This window comes from Rhincodon typus, chromosome 1, assembly GCF_021869965.1.
Source record: "Rhincodon typus isolate 14 chromosome 1, sRhiTyp1.1, whole genome shotgun sequence".
Lineage (NCBI taxonomy): Eukaryota > Metazoa > Chordata > Chondrichthyes > Orectolobiformes > Rhincodontidae > Rhincodon > Rhincodon typus.
The window spans coordinates 126,025,993-126,039,379 of record NC_063332.1 but is presented as its reverse complement, the minus strand read 5'-3'; the positions used below and the strand labels follow the sequence as shown (position 1 = coordinate 126,039,379).

Sequence of the window (13,387 nt, the reverse complement as noted above, 5' to 3'; positions counted from 1 at the left end):
GCCACACATCATGACTGGATCAGTTCTTCCTTTACTGTTCTTCCAATTTCAAGTAAATTATGATAGAATTACTTTGTTAAAGAACATTGCAATGGAAGTTAAGTACACAAATGGTGCCTGAAATTGATTTTCACATGGCCAAGTAGAAATAAATAATATATGTCACATACCTTTATGTTAACCGCTTATTTGATTGCTCATGCTCTGCTGTTTCAGCAACATCCAACACCCTGTAGAATTGCTACTGGCTACAAAATATCAGCCTTTCTGAACTGCAAGTGGCAGGTTATAATGATGTCATGTACTTCATAGTTATAGCAGCCAAGAATAGATTAACTATCCATTGTCATTAGAAATAATGAAAATTCTTATAGAAATTTTTTGTTGATAATGTGATTTTGGAAGGCAATTAATTTATGTTTTCTATTAATATATTGAGATACTAATTTCTCCTTTGAAGTGAATTGAATTGCAACCTTTGGAAGAGTTTCAGCTTATCTAAGATGTCAAGCACACTGTCAACCGTTATAACCTGCACAACAACAGTGACCACACTTCATTGACCATGAAGTGCCGTGGGACTTCCAAAGGTCATGAAATACACATCACAAACTCACTCTTTTTCCCATCTCATAAGACCAAAAATATGGACTGTTAGAGAAGCAAAACTGGTGATTTAATTACATTCTGTGTAATTCATAAACACAGAGTTTTCTATCTAGAATTCAGGTGAACAATTAACAGTACAGATTGCATAAAGTCCTGCTGTTTTTGATGCCATTGCAAAAGCCTGCAGGTTTGTACAATTCATGGAATCTCCTAACGGTATTTAATTCACCCTGAAGAAAAGGCCAACTTTGAGAGTGGGGGAGTCTATTCTGGCACACTGTTTTAAAATCAGCGCGAAGGATCACAGACAATTGAATTGCACTAAAAGTAATTTGTCATGGACAAAAGGGAGTGCTGGATTGTATCATATTATGATCCTCTTCAGTCAATAACAGAGGTGATTTTTACTTTTTCTTCCTGCTTTGTTTTTCCCTTTTTTAAATACATCATGGTGTTAGCCCCATCCCCCCAACTGTTCGTGAAGTTGATCCAAAGAGGAACAATTACACCGGTTTCTGCAGCAACAGAGACCACAGGAGCTGTCAACTCTGCTGCAGGCTGCTCTATTGAGGAAGAAGGCTATTGGCCCAAAGCAGCAGAAATCAACCTGTCAGGAACATGGGCATTCTGGTGATGCTGAAGGCCTAGAAGGTCAGCATAGGAAATCTAGACAGCTACACATCTGGAGAAGACACTACTGTTATGGCTCTGAGGGAGAAGCAAGCTATAATCAAGCCCCACTACTCCACAAGCTGTCTCCCAAAAGTGCAAATTAATTAGTAAAATGATCCATTTGTTTGTCCTTAATAATGTTACCCAGAACAAGACATTTTCACCAGGTTTCTTCAATAAACTGAAAGTAACTCATTTATTATAAACAAACTTATTCTCAAAATAAGTGGCAAACCTTAACAACAAAGCTACTTTTCAAAATCAAACTATATTACCATAAACCCAGAGGTAGTAGGAACTGCAGATGCTGGAGAATCTGAGATAACAAGGCTGCTTGGCCTGCAGTGTTCATCCAGCTCTACACCTTGTTATCTCTTTACCATAAACCCAAACATGCACAAATCACATGACAGACAAAACAATATAATTCTGCTGAGATAAATTGCTTTTTTTAATAAAAGTAAAGTGAGAAAACACCTTAATGGGGTCAAGGGTTCAAACTCAAAGGATAGAAAAAGGGAAGACTTTTCTTGATCCAGTCAATTTCTTGTCATTGAGATTAACATGCTGATAGCTATCAAATAAATGAGATCTTCAAATCAGATAAGAAGTCAGTTAGACTTGGATCTTTGAATGGAAGTAATTAAAGCGCTTTCAGAGTTTGAGAGGAAGTTAAGGATACTGATTTCTGGAGCTTTGTCAGGTTACCAGAAGATACTTTACAGAGACATCTGCACAGATTTTCCTGCTATTAGGTTTCCTTTTTTTCAGGAGAAAGATTATTTTTGCTGCCAGCTTCTTGCGGATGTTTTCTTTCAACTCATCCACCTAGGTAGTCATGAAACAGTAAATGCAGTCCAGAGGCTGTTGCTAGATAAGCTTCAGCACAAAGTCTCTTCCACCAGTTTGTTTAGCAATTAAGGTAGTAAAACCTATCATTTGTATATCTCCTTAAAGCTTTGGTTTTGCACATTTTCCACAAGTTAATCAATTTTTTTGTAAAGAGTAGATGAACAACAGGACTCTCCAACTTTTGACTTTTCAATAAATCTTACTGAACACAATGCTGAGAAATCGTATGGTTTATTCCAGAATATCCAAACAGCTCTATATTCAAGTTCTTCATTGTTATTTTTAAGGACTATTTTGTCAACATTAGCCCAAGGGAGGGATTTACAGGCAAGCACTGAAACTACCTGCAACTAAGTGAATGACAATATTGCAATGGATTCTGTGTAACACAGAAGCAGTGATATCAGTATGTGACCTATTTGCTTGAGAGATCAACTCCATACTATATGGGGTCAACCACTGCTGGTGATGTTAAAGGTAATCATCGCCTTCAACTTCTATGCCTTCAGATCTTCTCAGTCGTCTACAGGTGATTTGTGCAGCCTTTTGCAGTTGTTAGACCTGCATTATATTAAAGTGGTAATGGGCAGATTGCTCAGGAGAGTGGAAAACTTCATTTCTATCATCACTAATGACAAAAGCTGGCAAGAGGTATGAAAGGTTCTGGGCTACAGCAGGCTTTCCAAAGATGTAAGGGCCATTGATTGAATACATGGTCATTAAGGCATCTATGTGCCATCCAGGTGCTCTTATTAATAGGGAATGTTTTTACTGTCTGAACATACAGAGATAGCCTGTGAGCCCTGTGAGTGAGCCCTGAAAGTATTTAGAACATAGAACATAGAACAGTACAGCACAGTACAGGCCCTTTGGCCCACGATGTTGTGCCAAACTTTTACCCTAAATCTAATGGCTATCTAACCTCCACCCCATCTTATACTATCATTCATATGCCTATCTAATAGCCACTTAAATGCCTCTAATGAGGCTGACTCCACTACCCTCTCTGGCAATGCATTCCACGCCCATACCACTCTCTGAATAAAGAACCTACCTCTGACATCTCCCCTATATCTACCTCCACTCACTTTAAAACAATGCCCCCTCGTATTAGCTACCTCCACCCGAGGAAAAAGTCTCTGGCTGTCCACTCTATCTATACCTCTGATCATTTTGTACACCTCTATCAAGTCACCTCTCATCCTTCGTCATTCTAGAGAGAAAAGCCCTAGCTCTCTCAACCTTTCCTTGCAAGACCTTCCCTCCATTCCAGGCAACATCCTGTTAAATCTCCTCTGCACCTTTTCCAATGCTTCCACATCTTTCCTGTAATGAGGCGACCAAAACTGGACACAATACTCCAGATGTGGCCAAACGAGGCTTTTGTATAGCTGGAGCATAATTGCACGGCTCTTGAACTCAATCCCTCTATTAATGAAAGCTAACACACCATCTTAACAACTTAACACGCCTTCTTAACAACTCTATCCACCTGGGTGGCAGTTTTCAGGGAACTGTGGATATGAGCCCCAAGATCCCTCTGCTCCTCCACACTGCCAAGAATCTTTCCGTTAACCCTGTATTCTGCTTTCAAGTTTGTCCTTCCAAAATGAATCACCTCACACTTTTCAGGGTTAAACTCCATCTGCCACTTCTCAGCCCAGCTCTGCATGCTATCAATGTCTCTTTGTAACCTAGAACACCCCTCTGCACTATCCACAACTCGACCCAACTTCGTATCGTCTGCAAACTTACTAATCCACCCTTCCACTCTTACATCCAAATCATTTACAAAAATCACAAATAGAAGAGGACCCAGAACAGATCCTTGTGGTACACCACTCGTAACTGAGCACCATGTTGAATATTTTCCATCCACTATCACCCTTTGTCTTCTAAGGGTCAGCCAACTTTGAATCCAATCTGCCACATTTCCCCCTATCCCATGCCTCCTTACCTTCTGCATGACCTTACCATGGGGAACCTTATCAAACACCTTACTTAAATCCATGTATACCACATCCACTGCTCTACCTTCATCCACGTGTTTGGTCACCTCTTCAAAGAATTCAATAAGGTTTGTGAGGCATGATCTACCCCTCACAAATCCATGCTGAGTATCACGAATCAAACTGTGCCTATCCAAGTGATCATAAATCCTATCTCTCAGAGCCCTTTCCAATAATTTGCCCACCACTGAAGTAAGACAAACTGGCCTGTAATTTCCGGGGTTATCCCTATTCCCTTTTTTGAACAAGGGAATGACGTTTGCCACTCTCCAATCTTCTGGCACTATACCCATGGACAGTGAGGATGAAAAGATCATCGACAAAGGCTTTGTGATCTCTTCCCTCGCTTCCCATTGAATCTTTGGATAAACCCCATCAGGCCCAGGGGATTTATCTATCTTCAAGTTCTTCAAAATTCCTAGTACATCTTCCTTACTAACATCCACCTCCTCTAGCCTACCAACCTGTTTCACACTGTCCTCCCCTAAAACTAGGTCCCTCTCAGTTGTGAATACTGAACAAAAGTATTCATTAAGAACCTCTCCTATCTCTTTAGGCTCCTTGCACAAATTCCCTTTACAATCCTTGATCGGCCCTACCCTTACTCTGGTCATTCTCTTCTTCTTCAACTACACGTAAAAAGCCTTCGAGCTTTCCTTGATCCTATCGGCCAAGGTTTTCTCATGCCCCCTTGTAGCTCTCCTAAGCCCTTTCTTCAGCTCTTTCCTGGCTAACTTGTATCCCTCTAGAGCCTTTTCTGTTCCTTGTTTCCTAAACATTATATAAGCATCCTTCTTCCTCTTAACTAGTCGTTCGACCTCTCTCGAGAACCAAGCTCCCTCATTCAACTGCATCTTCCCTGCCTGCTAGGGACAAACATATCGAGCACATGCAGTATGCATTCCTTAAACAATCTCCACATTTCTTTATTTTTCAATACACTGGGAGAAATCACAATGCCGACATCCTCAAGCATGCCCAGATGCCATAGATTTTTGTATCCCTCTGCCTAGCTGGTGGTTGGTGGACAAGTGACGAGGGATACCTGCTGAAGAGTTGGTTTATGATACCCATTAGGGATTTGAAGTATCAGGCAGTGGAGAGGTACAATGCTAGCCATCTCGCAATAAAGAGAATCATAGATTTGCTGAAGATACAGTCCCACTGCTCTGCTGGCACCTGATTCTGTTTCCATGATCATTGTTGTGTGCTGAGCATTGCAGACTGACACTGCAAAGAAGTAAAGATCTTGTGACTGAGGGCATAGAAGTTCACTTTGTTTCCACAGATGATGAGTCCAATAATACCAAATAGGAGGAACAAAGCTCTGATCATGACCATGGTGACCCATAGCAGAAACTGAGTACCAGAGGGATGAGATAAGGCTTTATTATGAGGTAATTCAACTGAAGCCTTACTGCCATCTCATACCAAACAGTACTGAATTGACAAACAATTTGTATCCCAGCACTTGAAATGCACACACTGAAAACATCCCAAAAAGTTTGCCTCTGCAAACGTTTCTTAGAAGGACCTAAGATTTTCATTAGGAAGCTCTGTGACTGTTGGTTCCTATCAGCATAAGTTAGACTTACGATCCACAAGTCATAGCATTCCCTGATGAAAATCAAACTCAATCAGACTGATTGCTGGGATAGTAGGATGATTTGAGCCCAGCTGATGACCCCTTTGGCCAAAGGCCACCAAACATTCTGGAAGGCGTGGGGAAAGGATGGATAAAAACACTTATTTGGATGCTACTCCTCAGCGAACACTCAAGCTGGCACAGAAACAGGAACAGAGTACTGAGTTGGATGATCAGCTATGAACATAGTGAATGGTCGAGCAGGTTTGAAGGGCTGAATGGCCTACTCCTGCTCCTATTTCTATGTTTCTATGTTCCAAAATTAAGGGCCACAAGTATAATACAAATAAAACAAACAAATCATAAATCATTCAGGAGATATCTCTATTTTCTAGGATGGTGACAAAACAGAACATGCTATCACGAGGAGTAGTTTAGACAAATCGCATAGTTCATTTAACAAGAAGTTCAATAAGTATATAAGGAATAAAACAGCAAGTTTAACCCATTATTTCCTTAGACTAGATGCATACATGGGAGATGTACATATCCTAAAATGGCAGACTGCTAGAATCATTATTGCAAGAACAAAGGTCTTATACTATTTTTAAGATAACAAGCTTCCATTCGAAGGGTTATACATTTACTCATGCATATCTCTACCCAACCACGTCCACATAGTTTATAATCCAAGTAGGTACACATGACTATATTATCCAATAATATCATTACATGTTCATATCTTCTAGCAGTTAGTACATCTTCTAAATCTTAGTATGTAATTTGTGATCACAGAAAGCCTATATTGTCTATTTTTCCCCTCAGGCAGATAAGAATAGCTGAACATATTCATTGGATGGATGGGAAGCGCATATGAAAGATAGACACCAGAGTATCTTTGGGGTGATTGATCTGTTCCTGTGCTGTAAAATTCTATGTAATTCCATGTAGCCTTGTTCAGATTACTTAGTCAGATTCTTGCGTTCAGTTTTAGACAATAAACTCTAGGAATTTATAATGGGCTTAGAAGAGGGTCCAGTGCAGATTCACCATAGTCTTTCCAAGATAAAACAGATTAAATTATAAAAAAAGTTTATATGAAGTAATATTATATTTCCTTATGCTTAATGGAGGTGTTTAAAATGATAGAAAGAATTTATTGGGCAACTATAAAACACCTCTTTCCTCTGTTTCAGGGCTTTACAGACCAAAAGGATATGATTGTAAAATTGAATCTGGGTCATTTAGGAGTTCACCAGGAAACAGTTTCAACATACAAGAATGGACTCCGAATTTCCCCTGCAAAAAAGTGTGAATGATGGATCAACTAAAATTTGTGAAGCCTAAGATCAATAGGATTTTGGAAAGTAGGTTTATCAAAACATGTGGAACAAAGATGCTTAAATGTGTTTTAGGTACTAATCAACCACGATTTTGCAAAAATAGTCTTTTTCCTGTTCCTATGTTCATATATCCTGATGATTTTTTAATGGTCAATTACAACAACTGCATTCACAAAGCACCTTTAAAATAATAAAAATGTCCCTAGGGATTTTAAAGAGAATTATCAAAAAAAGTTGACTGTAAGCCATGTCTGGAATTATTAAACCGAATGAACAAATGTCTATTCAAAGAAATAGGTTTTAAAGTTTGTCTTAAAGGAAGAAAGAAATTTAGAGGTGCACAACGATTTAAGGAGCCAATTTCAGAGTTGAGATCTTTGGTCTACATTCATGATGGCAAATGATAGAATTAGAAATGATCAACAAATCAAATTCCACTGACTATGAACTGGAAAATTACTAATGTGAAATTTTTGTTGCATTATGATTTCTTATACATTACTGCTTGTATTGCTGTAAAATGGATTTGACGCTGTTTAAAACTGTTTTTACATAAATTATAACAAAGGAACTGGACTCAGAAGCATGTCCAAGCAAAGAAATAATAATATTCAAAATCCACGGTGTCAAAGGTCTTTTATTATTCCTTGTACACCAAGAAAATGTAATTGTTGACTTTATATCAATGCACACATACAGTACTCTTGAATTATACAACCAGATACATCACTATTTTTTACAATTTCAATCTTATTATGTTCAACTTGATATTTATTATACATAGGCTGTTACATATTAATATAAATTACAATGTGGTATTAGAATGTAAACACTTAGCACATTTGTACAAAATTACTTTGCAAGATGTTAGTTTAAGAAGAAAACAATGCTTCTCTTAAAATGACAGTCATTTCATACAAATTGGTTAAGCATATTTGCATTGTGTTCTGTGCAATTTCTATGTTTAACAGCTATATTTCCCAACTTGAGAAAGGAAATCACTTCTAGTAATGTCAGGATTTGTAAACTTTGTAACTTCCGCTAAGTGTCAACTGAATTTGCTACACCAAATGTGGTAAACTCTGCATTTGAAAAGGTTCTGTATAAGCTAGATGGTATTTCTTCCAAAGTGTTCTCTTTGCTTTATGGTTACATGACAATCTTGTTACGTATTCATTTATTACAGGCTTATTTAAGAGATAAAGAGATCACCTGCAACAGAAATGTCCTCATGTGATCAGCAAATATTAATAAAACACTTAAGAATTACTTTATTCAAGTTCCAAAGAAAAGGCGTATGGTTCATAACATGACACAGCCTCAAGTTTGAAGAGGGTATAAGTGAAGCTAAGGAGCAATTAGGATCAGAGATCTGGTGACACCAAACTTGAGTATAAGTGGAATGGAAGACTGAACAAAGAATGGAATTCCAAAGTTTTGAAGTCCTGGCAAAACAGATTGTTACAGTTGGACGGGACATTGAGCTTTGTTTTTAATATAATGGAGATGTCGGGAGCAACAAGGGAATGTAGAATGGTGTATCTGCAACTTGGAAATGAGAGGGTAATGTTTCAGAATGCACTGGTAGGAACATAAGAGACAAAAAATGGAGTGAACAGAGGGAGCTTAAAAGCTAGGAATAAGACAGCAATTGTCTATTACAGGACAAACTTTTGCTTATATCCTATTCAACATGAAAGAGGCGATGAAAGAACATCCTCATCCAACCCAGTAAAGCAATAGCACTTTTGATATTTTTGGAGTTGGGATAATTATAGAGTTAAGGATTTATTGATGAGGAAAATGTTTGGCACTATAATAGCTGCTCATAAGATACAGGTATGATAATAAGACATTTGTGAAGGAATTTAATACTTATGTAAACTTTGGGGATGTCAGAACAAAATGTTAAAGAAAAATAGTATTTTGGCTTTGATGCACTTCAAATGTTGTTTTAAAGACATTAAAATGACAGCTAGTTTTAATATAAACTGAGGAATTACCACACATAACTTTTTTCATAAGGGTATCTATAATTTAAAATAAATATTGTGCATCATTTTGTGATGCTTTTGTTGTTAGGAACAAAACCTTGACTTCTTCCTCTATCTTGGGAGAAGATTTAAAAGAGAACTTTGTATATCTCTGAACAGAATTGTACTAAAAATTATTTGAAGATGGAACTGAGTTGCTAAAAGAAGTTCATGTTCTTTGTTATTTTATATATTCATTATATCATTAAATATGTGCTTTCATTTTCTTCTCGATTGAGAAGCAACCAGAACTTTTACAAGAGATTTTCAATATAGAGTGAAGAATCTAACCCTGTGCTGTAGTTGTTTTACTAACACAAGAAAATCTTACTATTATGGGGAAAGAATGGCACTATTTTGATAGCTCTACCAATGAGCTAGCATTGGCACAGTGGACTGAATGGCATCTTTCAGTAATGCATCATTCTATGACAACTTCTTTTTCTTGTAAAACTGCCCTATTGGGGAAGTATAATGTTATTCATAATACTGAATTTTAAGAATGAACAGGTACCCATCAATGTTATTCCCAACAATCATGTAAAACAGTGCTCCAAAAGCTCAGATAAAGAAGATTTGCAAAGTACCCAACTCCTTCCAAATAAGGAGTATTTGGCACATTCTCAACAGACTTCTGCTCATTAATTTTAACGAGCGCAAAATTGAGCTGGGAACACATAACGTTTAATATTTTCTCTTGGAATGTGGCTACGGTGCAAACTAGGTGTATATAATTACATTTTTTTTTCTTATCACCCTCAAGTGTATGGATGCTTGGATGGACCAGTTCACACAGGCAGCAAGTAGCCGTGACTTATTGCCCTTGGATAGTATGTGCTTGACAGAGTGGGATTAAATCCCAGATCTGCACTGCGTTAGACTGGCAAAATAGACGGTACAATTGGACTCAACGCCCTTGATCTTCTGCTCCCTCCCCCATTTTCTTTGCAATGTTTCTTGCTGGAAAATGTTTGTGAGAACATGGGATGAGTGCGAGTGAGCTAACCTTCCTCATGCCCATTGATTAAAGTATGAACGTTCACCCTCTGGCCTCGCTCATGCACAATAGGCACTTGGGCAAGGTACTGGAAGGTTACTACTACTTGAGGAGGAACCGGAAAAAAATACAAGAGGCGCGTTTCATCATCATTCAAATTACATCCGATTTGGTGTAGGAAAACTTTATTTACATAAATTAAAATAAATTAACGAACTGCTGTCAAATCATGAAAAAATATTGTTACATCTGATTGCTATCTTGCAGTCATTAAAATATTCAACAGATCTGATCACGCCACCATTCCCAAATGTACATGACCTGGAAATCTGACCATCAAAGGAGTTCATCGGGTTTCTTTATCTTGAGGAAGAAGGAAACTGAGTCTGGGCTACTTGTCCCAGAGGACAGTCTTTGGAAGTCTTGGATCCATCATGATGAGGGGGTCGAGTAAAGCAAGACAGTTTCCCGGATATCAATTACCCAGGCGCCAACTGACACAAAAATTCCCCGCAATTGCAAAAGATCTTGTCAACTGAACGGGACAGGTTGTGAAAAGCTATTTACACTCTACTTTCTCCCAGTACGGAAACATCTGTCTCGTTTACATTTATTTTGGGAGGTTTAATGATGGTTTGTCAATGTTCTGCCTACGGACGGCAGTCCCGCTTGTCACTTCAATCGATGGACTTTGCCCTGTCCTTTAGTGGGGAAAGGGCCCCACATCCGAGTGGACTTAATCTGCTGTGACTCCCAATCCAAACTGATCGATAGATAGATCCCAGTGGATTTTGCGGCGGTCAGTGCACGCCGTTCGGGGTGAAGGGTGTGATTTTGCAGAAGGTCAGGCCCAGCTCGGCCGCAGAGTCGCTGGCCAGCTCCTCCTCCTCGTCGTCCTCGTCCGCGGCGGCGGAGATCTGCGACATGCTGTCGAAGGCCGCGGGCGCCCGCTGCACCGCGTTGGGGATCATGTCGGCGCAGGCGACCTCCCGCTGCAGCGCCGTCTCCTGGTGGTAGGAGACCAGCTCGTTGCTGATGTTGGCGCTGTGCACGCGGCCGGCGGTTGGCGCGCAGCACACGCGCGTGCAGCCCAGCAGGCCCGAGAAGGCCTGGCGGAACTCGGCGTTGAAGGCATACACCACCGGGTTGAGGGCCGAGTTGGCCCAGCCGAACCAGACGAAGACGTCGAAGGTGGTCTCGCTGACGCACGGCGGGGAGGGCGAGCGGCGGTCGCAGAACGGCACCAGGCAGTTGAGGACGAAGAAAGGCAGCCAGCAGCAGACGAAGACGCCCATGATGACCGACAGCGTCTTGAGCACCTTGGTCTCCTTGTAGAAGGAGCTGCGCAGCGAGCGGTGCTGCTCCTGGCGGCAGCTGCGGGCGTGCTGAGCCGCCCTCTCGAGGGCCGCGATGCGGCGGATCTGGACGCGGGCGATGCGGTAGATGCGGCCGTAGGTGACCAGCATGATGGCCACCGGGATGTAGAAGCTGATGAGCGACGACGAGATGGCGTACGCCCGGTTCAGGCTGGAGTCACAGTTAGCGGGCGGACGCTGCCCGCGGGGGGGTGGTCTCGGGGCGCTGCTGCTGCGGGCGGCCGGGGCCGTGTGCCAGTCAAGCTGCACGGGCACGAAGGAGACGAGCACGGCGAGCGCCCAGGTCAGTCCGACCACCAGCAGTGCCAGGCGGCGGCTCATGCGGCGCTCGTACCGGAACGGGCTGGCGATCGCCCAGTAGCGGTCCACGCTGATGACGCACAGGTTGAGGATGGACGCGGTCGAGCACATGATGTCGAACGCCAGCCAGACTTTGCAGAAGGGGCCGAACGGCCAGCCGGACGCCACCTCGGCCGCCGCTTTCCATGGCATGACCAGCACGGCGAGCAGCAGGTCGGAGAGCGCCAGTGACACGATGAACAAGTTGGTGACTTTGGCGCGGAGGTTATGGTAGCGCAGCACGGCCACGCACACCAGCGCGTTACCCAGGAGCGTGAAGAGGATGAGGGCGGACAGCAAGGCGCCGGTCAAAACACGGCCGGCCAGCACCTTGTCTCCTCCCGGTTCCTTCCACAGGCTCCCGTTTCTCATGCTTGCCCTCGGTTCACCACACCCCCCCCTTCCTTTACCCGGTTTCCTGTTCTTCCACTTGCTCCTTTTCCTGCCTTCTACCCTTTTCGCACCTTTTCTCCACTCCCTCCCTTTTCTTGCTTCCTCCCTCCCTGGTGCCCCCACTCCCTCCCTTTTCCCCACTCCCGCCCTTCTCCCCACTCCCGCCCTTCTCCCCACTCCTTCCCTATTTCCCCTTCCTTCTTTTTCCCCCCAATTCCTCCCTTTTCCCGCCTCCACTGGAAAGCTCGTCGCCTGACCTGACCTTGACCCCGGATCTAAAGCCTCGGCTTTTCCCGCCCGGGCTCTGCCTCTTCCCGCCCTGCTTCTCCTGGCATTGCCACGGTCCGGGTGCGGGCCGCCCAGCTCCGGCCGCCTCCTGACTTGCTGCCCACATGGAACCGACGCCGGCAGCCCCAGTACTCCCCGCCCCGCCTCGTACACCCGATTTGCTCAGCAGCCCGGGCACGGCGTGGCCAGGGCGACTGCTCCGAGTGGCGACTGCCCGCCGACTGGGCGCTGGGTCCGATTTGCCGTGACAGGAACTGACATCTCCGGGGCAGGACTGAATCACACCGCAGGAAAGGCACGCCGTGCCGCTGCTCTTCCAATCTGTGTTTGCAGGAAGGATAGATACGGCGGGATTTGGCTCCTCTTTGGAAAGATTTACTAAGAATACGCTCAGAGTTCAATCCTATTCGGCGCCTGCAAAATTCATGCCACTCAACTCAAACTGTTCATTTTCTTCCAAGGGAAAACTACGTTTTTCTCCACCGTTGGTAGACTGGAGAAGTGTTAGAGGGTCCTTTTGCTTTTCGCAGCCTGAATCTGTCATCGCATCCCTCAGTCCTCAGAAGCTCTGTCTTTCACTGCGGTCCGTACTCCCGATTCTTCAGCAGCGACTTCAGGACGCACTCGGGCAGGGTCAGGGAGTCAGGCACGTCTCCTCTGTCAGAGTGAAGAGAGCACACCGAGAGCCGGGGTCGCTTCCGACTGCGCACCGCAGGTTACTGCTCCGAAGTGAGGATTTCTGCAGTGCTCTGCACTCACCCACCACACACAGCGTCACACGGAGTTGCAAGGCTGACACGCAGATACCCCAGTAACGAAATCTGGACTTCACACGCCCTGAGTAGTGTATATGCGTTTGTGTGGTGCCATGTAATTCCTCACCCATCCCCC

General features: G+C 42.9%; 1 protein-coding gene across 1 annotated transcript; it reads right to left on the bottom strand.

The window, feature by feature from the left end:
* Positions 1–10,283: 10,283 nt before the first annotated feature.
* drd5a (dopamine receptor D5a) lies at positions 10,284–12,187 on the bottom strand. Its single transcript, XM_020515922.2, has one exon. The coding sequence runs from the start codon at positions 12,185–12,187 to the stop codon at positions 10,901–10,903; it is 1,287 nt and encodes a 428-aa protein (XP_020371511.2). The 3' UTR covers positions 10,284–10,900.
* Between the last annotated feature and the right edge of the window lie 1,200 nt (positions 12,188–13,387).